Source organism: Theropithecus gelada, chromosome 13, assembly GCF_003255815.1.
Source record: "Theropithecus gelada isolate Dixy chromosome 13, Tgel_1.0, whole genome shotgun sequence".
Lineage (NCBI taxonomy): Eukaryota > Metazoa > Chordata > Mammalia > Primates > Cercopithecidae > Theropithecus > Theropithecus gelada.
In genome coordinates, this window is record NC_037681.1 from 88,839,497 (window position 1) to 88,863,831 (window position 24,335).

General features: G+C 36.3%; 1 protein-coding gene across 3 annotated transcripts in view; it reads right to left on the reverse strand.

Annotated features, from left to right (window-relative positions):
• Positions 1-2,235: 2,235 nt before the first annotated feature.
• Positions 2,236-24,335, reverse strand: part of PPP3R1 (protein phosphatase 3 regulatory subunit B, alpha) — a 78,118-nt gene continuing 56,018 nt past the window's right edge. For all 3 annotated transcript variants that reach the window (XM_025354144.1, XM_025354145.1, XM_025354146.1), the window contains exons 3-6: positions 12,140-12,316; positions 10,893-10,952; positions 10,102-10,286; positions 2,236-4,393 (exon numbers count right to left, since the gene is read on the reverse strand). In XM_025354144.1, coding sequence (XP_025209929.1) covers positions 4,346-4,393; positions 10,102-10,286; positions 10,893-10,952; positions 12,140-12,316 — 470 coding nt within the window. In that variant the 3' untranslated portion in view covers positions 2,236-4,345. The remainder of the gene's footprint in view (positions 4,394-10,101; positions 10,287-10,892; positions 10,953-12,139; positions 12,317-24,335) is intronic.

The window sequence follows — 24,335 nt, forward strand, 5'->3', positions numbered from 1 at the left end:
CCTTTTTGAAAAAGAGATTTGGGACTTTTTAAATTCTGGAGTCTGTACAGGTTTCCAGAGGTACTTTCCTGGGGAATGGGTCCATGCCTGTAATCAGGTTTTCCAAGCACTTGGACTGAATTGAACCATTGCTAGGTGACCATAAATGTTTTGAATCGACTTTGAAGGAACGGAGCAGGCAGGAAGTTAAAAGCATCATTTCAACTGGGAAAATATGGGTTATCTGTATTAAAGGGAAATAATATTTTGGTATTATCCAAATTACTTCCTTTTGAAGATTTCCTATGTAATTACAACTGTCAGTAATACAAGAGAGCAAATATATTTCCCTAGCAGCTGCTAAAATTTGGAATGCTGAACTTCGGTTTAAGGACTGCTTTGGACCCCCCTACTTAGTTAAGTGTTCGTATCTCCTGTTCCCCAAAAGTAGTACTACTACTACTTGGGGCTTTTGAAAAGGGAGAGAAAATGTTAGGGGGAACCCAACTAATAATTCTTGGGATGGGAAAGTATGAAGACGGAATAGAGGTAATAAATTTGACCATCATACTGGCTTCCAGGTTCTTAACCTGGATCAAATAATTTCATTAAACCCTTCTCTAAGGCCAAGACACTAAATCTCATACTTCCAACCTTACCTGTTTCTATGGCACTTGTCCCTCTATGTTGTAATTATTGTGTCTGCCTGCCACCCTAAGGCTACTTACGATTTTGGATACTCAGTATCTGGTACGATTTCCTGACATACACTTTACATATGTATTCATTGATACATTGCCTGGGGGATGGGCCTGAGAGAATAGCATTTTCTTAGGTATTCGTGGCTGACAAGGGAGACCCATGGGGTTTCCTCCCAGTCACTTGCTCCAGAAGATTTGGGCTCCAACTCTCATGCCACCTAGAACTAGGATGGTATGTATGAAAGCTCATGCTCCTTGGATATTCATCTTGTCTACTTTTAAGACTGTTAGAAGTAGGTTAAAAAAAGGGCTGGGTGCGGTGGCTTAAGCCTGTAATCCCAACACTGGGAGGCCAACGTGGGAGGACTGCTTGAGCCCAGTTTGAGACCAGCCTGGCAACATGACAACACCCTGTCTTAACAAAACAAAACAAAAACAGCCAGGCACTGGCATGCATCTGTGGTTCCAGCTACTCTGGAGGCTGAAGTGGGCGACTGCTTGACCTCAGAAGACTGAGACTGCAGTAAGCCTTAATCATGCCACTGCACTCCAGCCCAGATGAACAACAAAAGATCCTGTCTCAAAAACAAAAACAAAAACAAAAAACAAAAGGGAGCGGGGCGGGGGGCTTGGGGCTTAAATTCATCTACTTGCTTAGACTTAACCTTTATTCCTGGGATGTTTTAACAAGTCACATAACCCATTGTTAACTAGTGCACATCTGGCGATACAGGTATTCTGGATATAAAATATCCCCAACTTCTCTGGGCCAGGGATGTCATTTGCGGGAGCATCTCAAGTGCCTATTACAGTGATGGACATGTAGGGGCTGTAAATAAATGAAATAATGACTAAATGAAAGCAGTTACCAAATAAATGAAGTCTCAAGAAATACCAATTTTACCTTTTACACAGTGACAAAACACTGAATAGCACTTATTATAAAATCACAACCTGCATAAACAGTATCACATTAATTTATTATTTATTGGGTAAACACTAAGAGCTAGGTAATGCTCCAGACAACTGGGCTGGGGCTATCAGTGAACAAGAGACAAATCACTACCCTTGTGGAGCTTTCATTCATTTTATTCAGTAGGCAGGGAATACAAAATACGTAAGTAAACTGTGTCAGAAAAGGGTAAATGCCACTGAAGGAGGAAAAACATAGAGGAAAGGAGAGCTAGGTATATCTGTATTTTTAAATAGGGTAGCCAGGACAATTCCTTTTGAGCTAGGCTATAACTGAACAAACACCTGAAGGCATTAGCTATGAGATGGGGAGGGGAAAGGGGCAGAAAGGGACAGATAGCGCAAGGCCCTACAAGACGCAAACCCAAGACTCCAGGTACCACAGGAGGCTAACATGGCTGGAGCAGAGAGAAGGGTAGTAAGGGAAGTCATGGGGGGATGGGAGAGTACTACAGGAATTTGTAGGTTTTTATAGAGATTAAATGTCACTTTACCAGACTGTTTCTAATAATTTAAAAGACTGGGAAGAAAAAAAATTCTCATAGCTATGGAAAGCCATTAAAGACCACTGAATACATTCAAGCAAGTTTCAAATATTTTATTTTCTTATTCATACAGTATGAAGTTTTCTAAAGATCCCACAACATGACGTATCATGCAGAAGAAAAACTAAACATTCAACATAAACCACCCCCTCCCCTCCCCACCCCCACACACAAACTAAAAAAAAAAAGAAAAAAAAGAAAAAAAAAAGAAAAAACCCTCATTCCCCGGTAAGGAAATAATGTTTGCACTATTTTTCTGTAACGCCAGCCAAGATATGCACAAGCAAGAGAAATAGAAAGCATTTGCTAAAATATTTGTAACAAATACTTATGTACAAAAAATTCACAAAAGACTAGTTCCCCCCTGAAGCAGAGCACATGGCAGTTGACACTGGAACAGTTCAAACCACTGGCTGGGATTATAAGCCATGCCACTGATCCAGAGGAAGAAAGTTACATGTAGTGGAGATTTTCAGTTTGAACATTAACATTTCCAAAGTTTGGCAACATTATCTTTCAAAATTATGCAAATTATGTAAACAAGAGGTACATTTTAAATTGATCTACATGCAAAACTCCATGTCATGCAAGGACACCAAGCACCGGGATTTTTCTCTCACAGACAGAGCCCATGATGTGCAGCACTCAGTTGAAGGAACAGCGATGACAGGCAGGTGTGCTCAATTTCAGATTCATTCACCTTGATTCAACCTGCCCTTTTCTACTGATTTTAAAACCAGTTTTTATAGAAAAACTATAAAGGGAAAGACTACTGTCATACAAAGCTAACCAAAATGTTTTTCTTCCAGCCAATAGTACCTTTGCAGAAATGGGAAGGGATAAGATCAAATGGTAGAACATGATACACTACTTTTATATCACACAAATTTATTATCATCCATTACCAATTATATAAGCAAATCAAGGGAAAAAAAACATTATGCATGCTCTATCCCTCGTGGTAAAGAAATTTAAGACGTATAAATTTGGATAAAATTTTGCTCTTCTGTGGCATATATGTTAGCAAGATTTCTCACACTTAAACCACAAATATATGTGGGTGTTTAGATACATACATGCATATTAAATATCACCAGTTTTTTAGATTAGCTGCAAGTCTTTTGAAACACAGAAGGGAAATTCATGATTCAAACACAAGTTTAATGACAAATTATTTACCCATGTAATCAAACAAATGGATATCCTAAGTAGTTACATGATCACTTCAGGTATTCTTCAGTAAGTGATACATACAATATTAGTCATGATTGCCTCAGACAGCTTCTGGCCTTTATGTATAAAATCACAACTAGCACTTACATTACTGAGGGACATTTAATAAATGCAATGGCTCCTAGTTACAAAGTAACAATGAAGCAGCCGTAAGCACTGTGCAGTTACTATATGAACACAAGACCTAGCTCTTGGCAGTAGCAATGAACTAGACTTTCTCCTCAAGCAGAGGTGTATTAAAAGCTGCTCAGCAATGAGTAGTAGTCCCTGGAAATATATTCGTAAGTATAAATAAAGTTACAGACTCCTTTGTTACAAAAATGTAATTAAGGTAAATAATAGGACGTTAACAAATGCTTTGTCAATCTCTCAGAGGAGAAAGCACAGGAAAAGGAAAATAGCTGGCCTAACACCCGGCTCAAATTGTACAGTCTTCTATCTATATATAAAACTGTGTGAAATAAAAGTAAGGATGTTTTATGTTCTGCTTGGCACTTTTGTACTCTATTGTTTTGTTTCTGAATCAAGTATATTAAATTAAAGCCAACCTACTACATATATAGAAAGCTACATATATCTATATATAAATATTTACATATGTATATATAGATACTTTCTTGTTATAAAAGATGAAGAAAAATAAATTAAAAAGCCAACCCCTTCCCTTTCTCCACCACATTGATATGCTCTTTTCATGCTGCTGTCCTTCAGACTTTAAAGTGCTACACTGAGTTATTGAGAGAATTACAGTTCAATAACACTTAGTTGGCTTCATGAGGCTCATGTTGGAAAATGTGGCTTCACAGAGAAAAATACTTCCATTTAAATACACAGAGAGCATTGCTGGACGTCTTGAGCAGATCTTCAGAGATGGAGAAGAAAGCAAAAGTGTTGGGTGGTACTCTCTGATAAGAGTCACACATCTACCACCATCTTTTTGTGGATATCTAGGCCACCTACAACCTGCAACAGACAGGAACAAATCAAACTTCAGTGTCTGAGAAACTCCTCATTCATGGTCTGCTTCATCAAATTACAATTTTAAAAAATATTACTAGGGGGCTGGGCGCGGTGGCTCACACCTGTAATCCCAGCACTTTGGAAGGCCAAGGCAGGTGGATCACAAGGTCAGGAGATCGAGACCATCCTGGCTAACACGATGAAACCTCGTCTCTACTAAAAAAATACAAAAAATTAGCTGGGCGTGGTGGCGCATGCCTGTAATCCCAGCTACTGGGAAGGCTGATGCAGGAGAACCGCTTGAACCCGGGAGGTGGAGGCTGCAGTGAGCTGATATCGCGCCACTGCACTCCAGACTGGGCAACAGAGCAAGACTACATCTCAAATAAATAAATAAATAAAAATTACTTTAGCTATATTCAGGTGGTGAATTTAAAGACACACAAAAAAACAAAACAACAAAACTTGAGTGACCTCCAGTTAGAATTTTCATGGTTTCTTTCTCCTAGGATAACAGGCATTATTTTTTGGGTATTCTTGTACAAGGGCCAGATAGTAAATATTTTAAGTTTTGTAGGCTACATGTAGTTTCTTTCACATTTTCTTTTTTTTTCCAAAACAACACTTAAGGTAAAAAGTATTCTTAGTTCAAAATCAGACATAAACAGGCCATGCACAGGATCTGGTTTGCTCTGCAGTTTGCTGGCCCCTACTTCAGTAGTTTAATACTACACGATAACCAGACACTATGACAAAAACTGTCCTCACAATCAAATATGCGCGTCACTGTCAGTCTGTTCTAGAAAATTTTAAAAGTACCAAGTAAATAAACATTTCTGCATATTATTTTTCTGTAGAGTCAAATACATGTAGTTATACACATCTCAGTGAATACTGACACGGTAATGTGAAAGTGTAGTATCTGTATCATTTGGGGGGAATGTTTTATTACATTTAATCTACATAAACAGAATGCATAGGTCATAAATGTCCAGTTTGATGAATTTTCACAAAGTGAACACCCAATAACCAGCACCCAGATCTTCTAGTCACCAGACATCTCCCCTCCCCCTCCTCCCACCCAACACGGACACACACACACACACCAGTAGCTACTATTTTCTGTTTCTGTACATTTCATAAATTGAATCTCTTTCATGTCTGGCTTCTCTCAACTTTATGATTGTGAAATTAATCCATATTGTTATGTATACTTGTATCTGTATTATTTTTAAATTCAAACTACAAAATAGCCCCTTTATATAATTGAAAAGCAAAGCACAAAGTGCCAACTAATTCTACAACTCCTGCTGTGGAAAAAAAAGCAGTTTGTCACCCTGGCCTCATTCTCTATTTGCTTTTATGCAGTGGCAATAAAGTTTTCAGCTGACTTTCACTATTTACCTCTAGGTCTCTATGATTTTTAGCTTTCACACACATTTCTTCCCTCTATCTCCCCCTCTACACACTTCACAAACTCTGTACCATTCCAATGGCTTTATCGTTATTTTCATTAGAAATTCAGCATTTTTCAGCCGGGTATGGTGGCTCACGCCTGTAATCCCAGCATTTTGGGAGGCTGAGGTGGGCAGATTACTTGAGGTCAGGAGTTCAAAACAGGCCTGACCAACATGGTGAAACCAGGTCTCTAATACATTAAAAAAAAAAAAAAAAATTAGCCGGCATGCCTCCAGCCTGGGCAACAAACTGAGGCAACACTCCTTCCCCCGACCTCACCCCCCAAAAAAACCTAGCATTTTTCATTGTTATAACTATAGAATACAAATAAACAGAACTATTTATTATGATTAGTTTTTCTTTCCTGCACATTTGTTTGGTACACAGTTAATTCCTTTGCTGGGTGTTCTATGTTAATTATAATTCAACCCCTAACTTTTGTTCTAAATACATTCAACTAAAAATATTATGTAATTCTATCAATTTTATTGTCTTGAAAGCACTCTTTGAGCCTTCCAACCTGCTGCACTCTAGACTTTTTGTCTTCAGGCCTGTCATCTCTGGCGCTCTTCATCATATCGGGGATCCTCCCTCTCATGCTGGACCCTCAGATTCCTGGATCCTACACTCTCTACTTTTTTGATTTATGACCTTATTGCAGTGGGAGCACACATCCTCCAGTAGTTTCCAAAATGCGAAGGCCTTACATACCTAAAAGTGTCTTTCTACTACCATTTGAGTTTATAGAGAATTTTAAGTTGGAAATAACTGTCCCTCAGAATTGCAAAGGCAAAATGCTCCATGTTCTTGTGGGTTTCCAATACTGCTACTAAGAAATCTGGTGCCATTATGACTCCTGGTTGTTTATACAAAACCCCACTCCCACCACTCCACCCTACCACCCCAGCTCTCTGGAAATCTGCAGAACCAGTTATTTGCTCCCACTGTCTCAAAACTTCATGACAGTGTGCCCAGGTCCAGATGTTTACAGACTATGCTGGATGCTCCATAAGCCCTCTCAGAAAACACATTATTTTTGGCTTTGGAGTATTTCCTTGATTCATTTTTGATTATTTGTTTCCTTCCATTTTCCTTCTGGAATCCTAGCATTTGGGTGTTACGACTCCGAAAATAGGTATCTAAAATTGCATTCCCAAAAGCTCTTTTATGTATTATCCAACTTTTGTTTCAAAATTCAATATACAATATCCCCGAGGATAATGACAGGTTTCGGGTTTGCTTTTAAAGTTTTTACTGGTCTTGGCTAATCTGTTTGTTTTGAACTTATTTTTTTGGACCTGGTTTCATCTTTATATTCCATACATAGAGGTTTCCTTCAGTGTTTGGTGAGATCCTTGGCTTTGCTTCTGTAGAAAGGGCACTGGAACTTTGGGTGAATGATGGGGTTGTTGAGTGACAGCTATACTTTGAGTGATCTGGTAGCACCATTTCTTTGGGGAGATAAGATTTCCTAAACAGGGCTTTTTCCCATCTCTTGCCTAGACAGTGTAAGTCCAGCTGCCAGGGAGTCAGGAAGTCAGGTACAGGGCACAGATGTCAATATGCAAATATGTTTACTGTCACTTAGTTCCCCAACACATATACCCCATCTCTGCCTCATGCTTGCCAGTCTAGAGACTCTCCCCAGTCTCCTGCTAGGGTGCAGGAGAGAGAGCTGTCCAGGTGAACAGAGTAGGGAAGGCGATCTTGTGTGTTCCAATTCCTTCTTAAAACAGACTTTAGGCCGGGCGCGGTGGCTCAAGCCTGTAATCCCAGCACTTTGGGAGGCCGAGACGGGCGGATCACGAGGTCAGGAGATCGAGACCATCCTGGCTAACACGGTGAAACCCCATCTCTACTAAAAATTACAAAAAAAACTAGCCGGGCGAGGTGGCGGGTGCCTGTAGTCCCAGCTACTCGGGAGGCTGAGGCAGGAGAATGGCATGAACCCGGGAGGCGGAGCTTGCAGTGAGCTGAGATCCGGCCACTGCACTCCAGCCTGGGTGACAGAGCAAGACTCCGTCTCAAAAAAAAAAAAAAACAGACTTTAACCAATCTTTGATTTTAGTCTCACTTTCATCCTCACTTCCAGTAGCTTGTGACATCAATTTCTGAGCCTTGCATGGATTCTCCATTATAACCCAGTTTGGTTCTCAGATTTCCAAGCTGATAAAGCTTAGAATCATTCTGCTAGGTTAGTTAACCATTCAACTTTCTAAATGTTCTGAATTACCACATTTAGATGCTGTTTCTTCTCTGCTCTTCATTTTTGTCCTTGTGAGTTCATAAACCTTTAATTCATTGCATTTGATTGGAGTTTGGGGAGGAGGTAAAAATAAATTATACATGGGTTCAATTCACCAACTTTAAGCCTGTCACTAATCATTTGTAAGAATTATTTGTATATATTAAGTACTCTGAAAATTTTGAAGAACATATATAGTATGCAATCTTTTAAAATAACTTCCAATCTTTCACTGTTATAGCTTGAGAAGTCAACATAAAAAGAACTCAATGAAGTCAAAATTACAAGTGCTTGATCAATGTTTATAAAAGTTGGTTTTAAGCACACGAAGAACATTTTTCTCCACTCCTAAATTATGCCCCTTAAAAATACAAGCAAAAGGCAATTGATTACAAATACTGGTGGCCAGACACAGTGGCTCGTGCTTGTAATCCCAATGCTTTGGAAGGCTGAAATGGGACGATTGCTTGAAGCGAGGAGCTGGAGACCAGCCAGGGCAACATAGCAAGACCCCTGTCTACAAAAACTTAAAAATAGGCCGGGCACAGTGACTCACGCCTATAATCCCAGCACTTTGGGAGGCCAAGGCGGGCAGATCACAGGGTCAGGAGATCGAGACCATCCTGGCCAACATGGCGAAACTCCATCTCTACTAAAAATATAGAAATTAGCTGGTCATGGTGGCATGTGCCTGTAATCCCAGCTACTCAGGAGGCTGAGGCAGGAGAATCACTTGAATCAGGGAGTCAGAGGTTGCAGCAAGCCAAGATTGCGCCATTTCATTCCAGCCTGGTGATAGAGCGAGACTCCGTCTCAAAAAAAAAAAAAAAAAAAAAAAAAAAAACAAAAAAAAACATGAAAACTTAAAACTCAAAACTTAGCTTATGTCTTCAATATAGATAATAGCTTAATTTCCTTCCACTGATAAGTGATATATGTATTATATTTTATATATGCAAGTAATCTTCATTTATATGATTATATAAATACCATTTATTTATATAAATATAAATACCTCTTCCAATACCACCGAAGCCAAGAATTTTCCATTTATTATATTCCCCTAAGGCTTAGAATTTCTCCTTTCCTTCTTTTGAAAACTGGCTGCTCTTTATGATGGTACTACCAGCCTGGTCTCATGTCACACTCAACCATATGCCAGTCCACAGGAGTCCTTCAGTGATCCTTGGCAATGGTGAAAGAGGTGAAACAGAAGGAGAGAAAAGGTTTGCGGTAGCGCCCCCTGGGAGTAGTTCAGTGTCTTAAAAGTCTCAAACCCATCTAACTCTTCCAAAAAGATGCAGTCTATTCTTTACAGTGCCACCCCACTTTTTGAAAACAAAATAAAAAGATGGTTTTTGCTTAAGGATAATATGAACTTCTACTTAAAGGTCAAAGTAGCTACACTTCAGCTCTTGCATAACACACAACTATCAAACTCACTTGTTTTTCCTTGTGTGATTCACATTTAAAAATAAAAAGGAGAAAGAAAACCTTTCTATGGAAGCATCCAATCATTACTGACAGAAAAATTTCAAACCTTTGTTATCTTTGCCTCTACTCTGGATGCTCTAGTTTTCTCTAGTATCTCTAGCTTGCAGTTTAAAATCCTTGTAACACATCAAAAAGCCTACTATCTATACTTTTAAGGCATAAGTACAGAAGAGAAGCTAAGTGGTTGTGGTTGTGCTTCTGTTCAGAAGCAATGAGTGATTAAATGAACCTTAAGAGTATAATCTAGTTGTAATTTGAGAGGCTATCAACAGTAAAAAAGTGGTATCCTTGTGGCATTTGATCAGAGGATCACTGAGAATGTTAATTCTTGAGAATAATAATTGTTGATTTTGTTAATTAGTAATTACAACGAAGATACATTTCAAAACTGAATATGGGCAATTAGGAAAAATCAAATATATGTTTTTAGGACAAAATACGGAAATTCTCTATTAAGTGGTTTTTAAAATATGCTGCTGAAACATAACAGAAGAACCAGCTCTTTTGTACTTACAGCACAGAATTCTTCAAAGGATATTCTTCCATCTCCATCCTTATCTGCATTTATTATGGTTTTGTCTACAATTTGCTGTAACTGTGTATCTTTCAGATTGTTCCCCACCATCATCTTCAATACCTGGAAGAGTTCCCCATTGGAAATATAGCCATCTTTATCCATGTCATAGATACGGAAAGCAACTAAAAAAAGGGAAGGAAAATCAATTCCAATTACAAAGCAATCACAAGCAAACGCTTTCAATAAGAAAGAAAATAGTAAACTGACAAACATCAAAATTGACTATGAGGATGTCTCCTTCCTTAAAATAGAGTTGTCCTTAGGCACAGTTTAACATAGTTGGTTAAAAGTATGGGCTTTTGAGGCTGCCTGAGCAGATTTAGTGGAGCTTAGAGTAAGTTAACTATCCCTGCTAAGCTTCAGTTTCTGCACAGAAAAAACACTAGAGATAATAACAACTCCAACAACCTCTCTTGTTCTTTAGAACATTTCTTCCCACTGTCACTAAAAAAAAATCTCTTCTCTAAATTACAAATGTAGTTTACATGGTTGTTTTCAGTAGAAAGAAACTGTTTTGCTTCTATCCAACTAAAAGCAACAATGACACATTATTCAAATATAGTAGTGGCAAATGTCTTAAAAGGATTTTCACCAGAATGTAAAATTTCAGTTATGTCTAAGGATCTGGAATAAAAGACATCTTTTTCATTATTTTAAAAACCATTCTATAATACGGTATGAAATGATGGTAGTATAAGAGAATGAAGTCAGTGAAGAAAAATACTTACACCTCAACTTCTGCTCCTTATCTCCTTTGACACTGAACTGAGAGACGCCCTCAATGAATTCTGAAGAAGAGTTAAAAATGTTCACAAATCAGAACTTCCAATTTTTTTACACAAAAAAACATATTTACCTTACATTCCCATAAAAGGATATTTCCTTGCTGCAAAACAAAAGTACTACTAGCAACATTTAAAAATAAAATTGTCAAATTTGAAACCTCAACAAACAAAGTCTCTCTGTATTTTTTAATTTGAACTTGGAGTTCTCTAAGGTCAATCAATTTGAACAAACATTTGTTAAGTGCAAAATAAAAGGACACTCAAAACATATTCTTTAAGTTAACTCTTTCCTCTTAGAATATGACTGTGACAAGGGGCTTTAAAAAAAAAAACCACTATAAATTGTTCTGACACTACAAAAATAACTTTAAATTTCTACTTCAAAACTGTGAACCAATATGCTGTTAGAAGTTTCACGACAAATCATTTTTCTTCACCACCTGATAAGCACTAAATCATAATCAGTTTTATATCCCTCCACTTATAATTCTGTTCTCCAAACTAAAATAACAAAATCTACTGACAAATCTCTAGTGAAATGTTTATTTACTTGTTTAAAAAAAAAACTGGGCGTGGTGGCTCATGCCTGTAATCCCAGCATTTTGGGAGGTTGAGGCACGTGGATCACTTGAGGTCAGGAGTTCGAGACCACAGCCTGGCCAACATAGTGAAATCTCGTCTTTACTAAAAATACAAAAACTAGCCAGGTGTGGTGGTGCACACCTGTAATCCCAGCTACTCAGGAGGCTGAGACAGGAAAATCGCTTGAACCCAGGAGGCAGAAGTTGCAGTGAGCTGAGATGACACCACCACGTTCCAGCCTGGGCAAAACAGCGAGACTCCATCTCAAAAAAATAAATAAATAAAAGGAATTGCAGTTTCTAATGTTGTATATAAGAATATACAGTATTGTCCTAAAGTGAGATTAATTTTCTAAAAAGAAAGGAAATACTGAGTCTCCCCTGCTTTTTGGTAGATTATCCTAAAGAACAACTTAATCATTTATGAACCACAAAGTAAAAGATCCTATTTCATTAAGGTGAATATACCACAGATGTTGAGGTTTTAACATAATCTATTATTGTAAGGTCACAATGAATATAAACACTTTTTTTTTTTTTTTACATAGAGCTGTAGGAATACAAACAGGTTATCTAACTTGTGATTATAAAAAATAACTGCTTTCTTACCTTTAAAGTCTACTTCTCCATTCCCATCTGTGTCGAATATATCTATTACTCGCTGTACTAAAGGATTCTGTTGTAACTCAGGCAGAGACATGAACTCTTCCACACTCAAAGAACCAGAATTGTCCAAATCAAGCTTCTTAAATCTCTTTCCTAGCCTTTTAATTTCATCCGCATCAACTAAAAGCAAACAAAAAAGGTAGCAAGAATTTTTTAAAAATGTTCCCAAATCCTTTCAAACAGGCAGTAGCAAGATTTTGAAAAATTTAATAGTTATAGGGGGAAAAAAATCCAACAGTTATCCAATAGTTTAATTTCCAATTTGATAAAAAGAGGTATATATTATAATGTTAACTAATTTCTTCTCATAGAATAAATACAACATAAATACTTGTATTTGGTTACCTTTCTGTTTGTTTGCACCTGCCATTACATACATCCGCTGTATGCTGAGTCTCAAGATAGTCCAGGCCTGATAATGCTAAGCTGATCATGGAGGTCACAAAAGATTATTTCAGGACTGACAATGCCAATGCTAAGCTGATCACGGAGGTTCTACCAGACAGATTCAATCAACCTCTGTTCTGTACACCAAAGAACTTTCATTTTCATTTTTCTTGTTAAATTTTAATTTACTTTCTTTCTAATAGTTCACGACTCAAAAATTCAAAGGGTATTCAAAATTCAAAGTTTCCCTCCCTTCCCACCCTGAGATATCCATTTCCTTTCCCTGAAAGCAATGTTGCCGTTTCCTGAATATTCTTCCAGAGATACTTTACAAGTATGAGCAAATAAGCCAGCTTTTACTTAACAACCAAATAGCTAACAAAATTCACTTGTCAACACTTTAAAAGAGAAAGAATAACTAAAAAGAAATGTTTACATTAGTTTGTAAGTACTCCATAAAAATTCAGTGTCAGGTCTCTTATATACATTCTTGAAAAAGCAGGGTTTAAGCTGTTTTCTTCTAAATTACATCATTTTAATTCCTTTAAAATATCTGACTAATACACATAAGTAATTTTGATCATGACTTAACAGAAATAGTAATTACAAATATATTTTTTAAATTACATACAACAGGCCAGGTGCAATGGCTCATGCTTGTAATCCTAGCACTTTGGGAGGCCAACGTGGGCAGATTACTAGAGGTCAGGAGTTACAGACCAGCCTGGCCAACATGGTAAAACCCCACCTCTACTAAAAATACAAAAATCAGCCGGGCATGGTGGCACGCACCTGTAATCCCAGATACTCAGGAGGCTGAAGCAGGAGATCGCTTGAACCCAGGAGGCGGAGGTTGCAGTGAGCCGAGATCACGCCACTGCTTTCCAGCCTGAGTGACAGAGTGAGACTCTGTCTCAAAAAATTAAAAATAAAAATAAAATAAATACAACAACTTTTAAAAAGAAAATTAAGAAGGCAAATGTTATACTGCCAATGAGTATATATGTATTATGGCCCACAATGCTAGAGAACAGTACAAATACAAGCTGTCTTGACAGCTTAAATATATGGCATCCTCACTATAAGAACTTAAAAATTAAAGCATATATTTTAAATATAAATTATATTAAAATAGAACTATAATTATCTATACTATCAAAGTAAAAACTACAGCTACAAGGTGGTGTTCTAATATGAATTAGTTCACACATAATTGGTAAAGAGGAAGGAGAGTAGTATTGTCAGTAATCATGGAAATTTCATTGATTCACAGGGATTTTTCTCAGTATGTTATAAAAGGATCAGGGGCAAGTTTCTTTAAAAAAAAAAAAAAAAGGCTGGGCACAGTGGCTCACGCTTGTAATCTCAGCACTTTGGGAGGCTGAGGCAGGCTGAGGAACCTGGGGTCAGGAGTTTGAGACCAGCCTGGCCAATGTGGTGAAACCTCACCTCTACTAAAAATACAAAAATTAGCTGGGAGTGGTGGCAGGGTGCCTGTAATCCCAGCTACTCGGGAGACTGAGGCAGGAGAATAGCTTGAATCTGGGAGGCGGAGGTTGTAGTGAGCTGAGATGGTGCCACTGTACTCTAGCCTGGGCAACAAGAGGGAACCTCTGTCTCCAATAAAAACCTCAATATATGAAGACCTTAAGAAAACAACAGTGAAGAGGTGCCTTCCTTTAGAGAAAACAAGTTTAGTGGCTTTAAGAACCTCAAGTCTTTCTAACATTGTTATGTTGTCTGGTGAAAACTAAGGACACAGATGAAGAAGTAGTGAAGACAATTTCTTTTGTTTTTATGCTCCCTCACCCCCAAAAACTATTAATAATAAGGTAGCCATACATTGGCTCACCACTGAATTTCAGAAAAGTAGCTTCTACTAAAGCAAGTAACTTCAAGAACCTATACCATACCTTAATAGAAGCACAAGTCCCCATTTAAGGCTCATAAGTGATGGGTTATGGTGTTTCATTTGTAGAGTTAATTTGTACTTGTATTTTTAAGATCATCACCGTTTATGTTAATACTCTGTTACAAACAAAGCTGCATAACTTGAATGGTCTACTCTATCCATGTTTTTCCCAGATGTGATTTCATAGCATGTGAGGTTTTCTAGAAAACATGTATCAGAAATGCTGGGATGAAAAATTTATTTAAATACTGCTGCAAACAGCAAAATACATATACAGTCATGCATCACTTAACGATGGGGTTACATTGCAAAATGCATCATTAGATTTCGTCATTGTATGAACATCAGAGTGTACTTACACAAACCTATGTGGTACAGCCCACTACACACCTAGGCTATATGGTCCAGCCTATTGCTCCTAGGCTACAAAATCTGTACAGCATCTTAATGTACTGAATACCGTAGGCAATTGTAACACAATGCTAGATATCTGTGAATCTAAACATATGTAAACATTCAAAAGCTACAGATAAAGTATAGCATGAAAATTTTATTTAAATGGTACATCTGTATAAGGCACTTACCATGAAAGGAGCTTGTGGGACAGGAAGCCGCTCTGGGTGAGTCAGTGGTGAGTGGTGAGTTAATGTAAGGGCCTAGGACATTACTGTAGACTTTATAAACTCTGTACACTCAGGCTACACTAATGATGCATTTCTCAATGTAACCCATCGTTAAGTGACACATGACTGTATATGTATTTTCAGCTCCATTATAATCTTACAGAACCACTGTGTATATGTGGTCAGTCACTGACCGAAAATTATTATGTAGCACATTAATGTATATAAATAATCTCATCAAAAAGTTCACATAAACACTTCATAAGCACATCAACTACATAAGGCATTTTATCCCTCTATTAAAGAGTATTCCTTCTTTAATGGAATATGTGACATAAATGCAAACTGTTCAAATAAACCTTATTTCCCCATTTTCTATCTATAAAATGACATACCCTTAATCCTGAAAGAGAAAAAATATAATCAAAGTCCTACAAATGCTTTTCGCTTATTTATTTACATGTCTACTCCACCTCAGGGCACAGTCCATGACTTTTTCATTGGTGCTCTGGGCATCACATATAACAGGTGCTTAATAATGGTTTTAATAATGTTTTAAGTGAGTATTAATAAGTATTTCAAATGTAAAACTTATTGATTAAAATGCCACCAGTATTTAAAACTACTAGCTAACCAGGTACCAATCAGCAAACCATTCAGAACAGTGTCTCAAAGTTCATAGATTTTGCTGAAGAGGTACCCTCTTCAAGCTTGCCTTAATTTTTTACACATATACCAAGGATTAGTTATTCTCTTCTTCCAACCTTTAGTTTACAATCATAGACTAGGAAAGGTGATGGGGAAATTAAACAAAGGTGATCTACTATGAGTGGATAAGAAAAGACAATGTCTTCACTAAGTGGACAAATCAGGATCATTTCCTCTAGGCTGTATGATTAATGGGAAGAGGAAAGGCAGAAATGTAGTATCATAATATTTATGCAAACTATTTATTAGAGTCTATTTCTTGAAGTAGGGACATTAATTATAGTTTAGAAAGTTGTTTATCAAGAAACTGAAATTGAGGCACTTAAAGGATTATGTTTTAGTTACTCAGAAAACTCCTCTAATCCAGGAGATAGCATTCCAGTCTTAATAAATGAATAAAAAATATTAAGAATACTTGAGAATAAAGAATCATAAATCAAATAAATATATTTGGCTCAATCCATCTTCTTTACACTGCCAACAGTAATCTTTCTAAAAGGCAAATTCAGTCAAATGGCTAGCTCCCGTGCTTTACATTTTCTAGTGGCTTTCTAATACAAAAAGTCTAAAGTCCTTGACAATACTATCCTCAAATTTAAATTTCCATCTTATCTCTTTCCCCATTTCCTTTTCTTTGGCTACAATGCTCTTGGCACAACTCTGCTAGAGTATAGATTTTATACCTCATTTCCTTATAAACCTCCTGCTGGAATGTCCTTGCCTGAATTCTCCATTTATGAGACACCTGTCAATTTCTCTCTAGGGAGAAAGGTGTTTGTCACTAATGATTTATAGTTGTATCATTACCTCACTCACTGGCAAAAGCCCTTAGAAGGAGTAGTTAAATTTTATTTACTTGTTTTAATATCTTGTAAAACATTATAAAGTAGTTGATATCTGTTCTGGATGAATAGCCAAAACTTTCCTCAAAGGCAAAGCAATGTGCCAGTGATCACATTTTACCTTGACAATAAATGACTTCTTAAAAAGCCCCTTTAATATGACTAGGAGGGAACAAGCTCTATCTAATCTTTCCATTCATCATCATTCCCACATATCCTATGTAGCTAAAACTGATCTTGAGCTAAGAAGCCAGAGCAGTGTGTGAGGAGGCAGTATTTTTCTCCAACCACTGATTTATTTCCTCATCTCCCTCCCCTCCTTTCAGCTAGGATTACAGTGATGAGTAAGACAGACTAAATACTCAGTATTTGCAATCTAGTTGAGACTGAGCAACTAGAGGAATCCATACCTAAATATCCAGAACATTTTTAAATGGCCAGCTTGGAAAGCAAAGCCAGGAAAAAAATTTAAAGCCAAGATCTAAGAAAGTTGTCTTTCAAAAACAAATGGTAAAAATAGTTATTTTAGGTATCAAACAAAATTATTTATTTGGTCATTACTGGCACCCGAGGGGCAGTTATTTAAGCACTTCCATTTGCCAGCAGTGTTGCTGTGTTGCAGTACGATATTAGAGTATGAAACAGAGTTTTAATTCTTGAAATATCAGCATTAGCAATCACCTACAAATTAGGAACCGATCTCTAAAGTAGATCAAACCCATCTCGTTCGCACCATTAAATTTAGTTTCAGTATATTTACAGAAGATCTGCACTTAGCACGAGTTAAATACTGAAGAACAAATTCCAACTTTTGGTGCCACTTTTCAGTAAATATTTTTTTTTCCTACTGCTTATGATCATATTCCCTTAAAAGAGATGGACAAGGAAAAACAAACAAACCTCACCCTCTTGACTCATCTTGTGACTCAGAGATACTCTTTTTCATATGTTTTGCCAGGTTGAAACTCATGTTATTTTTCTACTTTTTGGAAAGACAACTTTGGGAGGAATGCCTTAACAGTTGAAAATGCCTACATATTCAATTGAAATTTTATTAGACAAAATATTAAAATAATCTTCTCAAGTCATATACTGTTATCTAAAATTTAAGCAAGGTGGCAAAAACTTGATATTTTAGTCAGAGTTTATAAAATATAAAAATTACTAATAAGAAATTGGTAGATTGTTTATACAGAAAACAGACTGTTGAGACTTAACCTCGATCAATGCACTCTGACAGTTCTTAGGGATAAATGTGAAATTCAGATGGTAACTCATTTAAAAAAGTGACTTCAAGAATCTTGTTAATGTTACTACATTAAAAGTATTAAGACCTTGCTCACGTTGCTAAATTTGCTACACTAAATTTCAGTATTTTCAACTGGACATATTAATACTGCACCAATATAGAAATAGGAGGTTACATATTCATTCATCATGCTTTCAGATGATGAAACATAAATCATCTCCCTTATACTTACATATTTCTCTCATTTAGAAAAAAAGGAAATAAGAAATTTCAAAATAGGAAGGTTCTGAAAGCATTGCTATTAATACACACACACCAAGCTGCTATTCAACTGCTGAGATTAAAAGTAAAGACAACTTAAAGAAGTGTAAACTGTTTTAGGTGATGCTAAAATTTTTCGGAATGAAAAGAAAATGAAATAAACAGAATGGTAGAAAAACAAAACTTTCCTCAAATTTTAGCCAGTTCTCAATAATTGTGTATTAGAAAACAGCAACAAGACTATTGCTTCATCAGGAAATTCTTTTAACAGCTACTTTATAAATAAGTTATTACCTATTAATACACCAAATTACTAAAAACACAGCAAGTCTCTCTAAATTCTAACAATAATACTTTGAAAGAAACAACTATATGTAATGTTGGACCCAGGAGAGAATTCTGGAAAAGAAAAACACTTCGCAAGTTTCACCATTTTTTTCAGTCATGTATGTGGTTTAATATTCTTTAGCCAATGTTAATTACTGTACCATAATTCCGTGAGATGTTAACATCCTCACATTAACGGAAGTTGGCTGAGGGGTATTCAAGAACTCTATTATCTTTGTAACTTTTCTGTAATTTCTCCTGAGTCTTGGCTCCAATTTGTGACAACTCTTGATTGATTGTCCTTCATGACCTTGAAACTTTTGATCCAGTATTTTGTAAAACTTCCCTCAGTTTGAGCTTCCTGAATGCAAAAGAATGCCACAGAAATGATATTGCGTCCTCCAATACACTGTATCAAGGGGCTCATGACGTCAACATGTCTTATTACTAGTGATGTTAACTTTGATCACTTGGCCAAGGTGGTGGCTGCCAGATTTCTCCACTATAAATCTACTATCTTTTCCTTTGCAGTTAAAAAAATATCCTGGGCGGGGGCGGGGGGGAGGGTAGGGAATACTTTGAGACTGTGCAAATACTCTTTTCTCCTCAAACTCTGACCTAATTTTGGCATCCATCACCGGGTCCTGTCTGATTTATTTATTATTGTGGTTATTTGCCTAATAAATTTCTTTTCCCCTCTTTCTTTCTACATTAATTGGGATGCTCCTGTTAAAAAAAAAAAAAAAAAAAAAAAAACACCCACACAAAACCAAAACCAGTGCCTTCTCTACCATTTATTAAAATACATCGGCATGGACTCATGAGTATTTTAGTACATGAATTAAAATCCAATACTATCATTATTTTGTTAGTCACATTGTTCCAGCTTTGGTCTTTATTAGATCTTCAGGTTGGCTCCTATGTGGCCTTTCAACAATCTCTTTTTTTTTTTTAAAGTAATTCCTTAATTTCTGGCACCATAATATGTTCAAGGCTTATCCCAACTATACATACTATTTCTAAGACACGATCCCCCAATCTCTTTTGTACAGCAAGAAATTTAGAATCATATTATAGAATGAGAACTATTAGAAACTACTACTCTAACACAGGATCCTGGAATCTCTATCTTAGAGGTATTTTGAAAGAAAGCCATCTGACATGGCAAAATTATCTATGGAGAAGCTTGTATTGAGTAACTCTTGTGAAGATCACAAGAAAAAAACCTCATAGTGTTATCAATAGAAGTTACTGAGAAGTTTTTCAACATAAAGATTAACTTAAAAGCTTTACAGTCTTTTATAAAGACACCTCCTACGAAGGTAGTGGCTGTATTTTCATGTGACCCCAATGAGAAGTAAAATCCACCAGGGGGCGCAGCAGATAAAACCTTCAAAAAAGAGCTCCAAAAAAATTCTCCAGTTTTATAATGACCTTGTTGTGTACCAAGCAGAAGTTTAATATTTATATTCTGCATAGTTTAACTACCAAATGAACAAAGCAGAGAGAGCACCCTACCAATATTATGACAGACTTTAAATAGTATATTATGAAATACACATGAACACAGTCATACATGTATGTGTTGTACCTTTTCTTAAATACATGAAAAACTTTCATCCACTAAAAGGTCTACATTCGAGAAATATAATCTTAGACTGCAAAAAGTAATGAGCCTTTTTGGAGCTCCTAGATTATATTTTCTTACATACTTTAAAGATTATCATGCAATTGTCAAATATGCAAAAACTCGGTATCACCACCAACAAAAGAAGTATCACATTGTAACAAAAATGCTAATTTTTTTTTTTTTTTTTTTTTGGATATGGCATCTCACTCTGTCACCAAAGCAGGAGTCCAGTGGTGTGATCTCAGCTCACTGCAACCTCTGCCTCCTGGGTTCAAGCAATTCTTGTGCCTCAGCCTCCAGAGTAGCTGGGATTACAGGCATGCACCACCACGCCCTGCTGATTTTTGTATTTTTGGTAGAGACAAAATTTCACCATGTTGGCCAGTATGGTCTTGAACTTCTGACCTCAGGTGATCTGCCCACCTTGGCCTCCGAAAGTGCTGGGATTACAGGTGTGAGGCACCACGCCTGGCCTAAAAATGCTAAAAATAATTTAAGCCAACTTTGAGAAATAACTGACCTTGAAATAATGCATTATTAAGTATATGGTTCTACAGGTTTTGACAAATGCATATACCTATGGAAGCAACACTACAATCAAGATAAAAGAATATTCCATGACCCCTAAACACTCCCTTGAGCCCGTTTGCAGTCAATCACCCTTCTCTCACCACCCTAGGCAACCGATGTTCTTTCTCTAAATTCTATCTAGAATTCCGTGTCTACAGGACCATACAGTAGGTACTCGTCTATCGTCTTTTACTCACCAAGTTTTTGACACTAATCCATGTTATTGCATATGTCAGCAAGTTTGTTCCTTTATACTGCAGAGCAGTATAGTCCACTATATGGATATACCACAATTTGTTTATGCATTCATCTCTTGATAGACATTCCTGTAAAGCTACAATAAATATTAATGTGTAGTTCTGTAAACAAATGTTTTCCTGGAATTGCTGGGTCACAGGGTTAAGTTTTCAGAAACTGTCAGTTTTCCAAAGCAATGTACCATTTTACTCTCCCATCAGCAATATATGATTATTTCAGCAGCTCCACATCCTTGCTCACATGTGGTATTGCCTATTTTTTCATATATTTTTATTAGTTAATTGTACTTTTTTTAAAAAAAAAGCATTATCTAAAAGATTTGTGAAATTATATACTGATCCAAGTCCTTTGTTAGGTATTTTCTAATAGTATTTTCTCCCAGTCTGTGAGCTGCCTTTTCATAGGTGTATTTTAAAAACCAAAACCTTTCAATATTAATGAAATCCAATTTTTTCCCTTTATCATTCCTGTTTTGTGTGCACTAAAAGTCTTTGCCCATCCTTGATCCTGAAGATTTTCTCCTATGTTTTCTTCTAGATGTTCCATTGTTTTATGTTTAAATCTATGATCTATGTTATTTGCCTTTCATATATATATGTAGATAGATGACTTTTTATTCCATACAGAAATATAGCTGTTTTGTTAAAAAGGCTCCCTTTACAATGGCACCTTTGGCAAAAAAAAATATATATATCTATATATATATATATATATATACACACACACACACACATAAATTTTCTGACTCTTCTAATACCCGTGCATGTCCACATGGAATTAACCACCAATTTGGTAAATTTTTAAAAATCTTGTTAAGAATTTGATTGGGAAGGTCTTGAAGAAGCTATAGATAAGTCTAAGTAGAACTGACATCTTTGTAACAAGTCTTCTAATCTATGAATGTGGTATGTATCTTCATTTGTGTAGGTCTTTTTAAGTTCCAATAATTTTCTGTAATTTGGTGTACCGATTTTACACATATTTGGTTAAACTTACACCTGAATATTTTACAATTTTACTCTATTATGCATGGTACTTGTCCATTTCTTTTTTTTTTTTTTTTTTTTTTTTTTTTAAGATGGAGTTTTGCTCTGTCGCCCAGGCTGGAGTGCAGTGGCATGATCTTGGCTCACTGCAACCTCCACCTCCCGGGTTCACGCCATTCTCCTGCCTCAGCCTCCCGAGTAGCTGAGATTACAGGTATATGCCACCACACCCAGCTAATTTTTGTATTTTTAGTAGAGACGGGGTTTCACCATGTTGGCCAGGATGGTCTTGATCTCCTGATCTCATGATCTGCCTGCCTCAGCCTCCCAAAGTGCTAGGATTACAGGCATGAGCCACCACGCCCTGCCCCATTTCATTTGTAATTGTTCTCTACTATTACATAGAAATTACACTGTTTGGGTATATTATCCTTGTATCCTACAATCTTGCCAAATTCACATCAGTCCTAGTAACTTAACATTTGCTATATATATATAAAACCACGTCATCTGAGAATAAAAACAATTTTACTCCTTCCTTTCCAATCTCAGTGTCTTTTCTTTTTCTTGACCATGCTGTTACTAGGACTTCCTAATACAATGGTGATTAGAAGTGGTCAAGAGTGGAAAATCTTGCTTTCTTCCCCAATCTTAGGTGGAAACCATTCAGCCTTTCACCATGAGATATGAGTATGAATAAAGCAAAGGTTTTTTAGCAGATGCCCAGTATCTGTCTGAGGAAGTTCCCTTCTATTCCTAATTCACTAATATCATGAATTATATTAAATTTTGTCAAACACTTTACTATAATTACTGAGAAGATCATGTGGTTTTTTTTCGCTTTTATTTGGTCAAAATAGAACTCATTCACCCAATGAATGATGTCCAAAGATGTCACAAAAGAAGCTGAACACTTATAACAATCCTAAAAATACATTCTTAGAATTGTTTTCAGAGCTCAGTGAGCTTCACATTAATTTTTGAATGTTAAAATCACATTCCTGGTATAAAAATCCCCTTGGATGTGTTATATCATCCTTTTTACACACCACTGAATTTGACTTGCAAATACTAAATGATTGTTTGCACATATATTCTCAAATAATGTTAGTTTATATTCCATATTGATTTTCTTACGATGTCTTTGGTATTACCATCAAGGTAATGCTAGCTTCTATTTTCTAAGAGTCTAGATAAGACTGGGTTTCTTTCTTTCTTTTTATTAAATGTGACAGAATTTACCAGTAAAGCTGTTTGACCCTAGTATTTTCTTTGTAGAAAGATTTTGAAATATGAATTCAATTTTATTAACTAACAAAAGGCTATTACGATTTTCTATTTCCTCTTATAAGTTTTAGTAATTTGTTTTGCAAGGAATTTGTCCATTTCATCTAACGTATAGAACTTATTGGCATAAAATTGCTTATAACATTCTTTTGTTATCCTTTTAACATCTGTAAGGATCTGTAATGATTTCAGTGCTTTCATTACTGATACTGTGATTGTGTTTTGTTTTCTAGACTGCTCCTTCAAAATATAAATACCACATATCACTGACTTCTTCCTTCCTTATATAAAAAAATGACTAAAAATGACCAACACACTAGAACTCATTCACCCAATGATGTCCAAAAATGTCACAAAAGAAGCTGAACACTTATAACAATCCTAAAAATACATTCTTAGAATTGTTTTCAGAGCTCAGTGAGCTTCACAAGACAATCCAGCATAGAAAAGCCATGTAACGTAAACAGTCACAAGAAACCTTGAAGACAACAAACTCAAGATGAGGAAACAAACCCAAGGAGTTAGGTAAGCTGCTCAATGTTATAAAGCTTGATGACAAAGTGAGGTGACTGGGATTTCTTGAAATACTTTCTGATCTAATTTCTTTTCTATGTTAGTTCCATCTGAAGAATCAGCAAAGAGCCTTAGGCTAAGAGATACTATGCATCACTGCTATTCCCCCAACCTGCATTTCTGGGCTAAATGTGGAGAAAAGAGAATAAGAGTCTTCCCACTCCAGGTAGATAAAAATCAGACCATGGATTTCTAAGACGTCATTTCTAACCCTTCTCTCAACATGTATATTACGTTTACCCTACTGAAGACTTGTGTATTATTGTTTTTCTCCTTTTGGTTTATCCACCTTATGGTTCAAATCAATATAGGCAGTAAGTTAATGAAAAGCATGTATTCATAGTATCATACAGATATACCACCTTCAAGTATTCTGTTATTAATAACCCTGCTTAAAGAAATATTTTTTAAAACCAAAATGTGTATTGCTTAGTTCAATGACACATCTTATTCAAAAGGTTCAAATCAAGGTAAGCAGTAAATTTAATAAAAATGTAGTTATAATATCATACAAACACATCTTCAA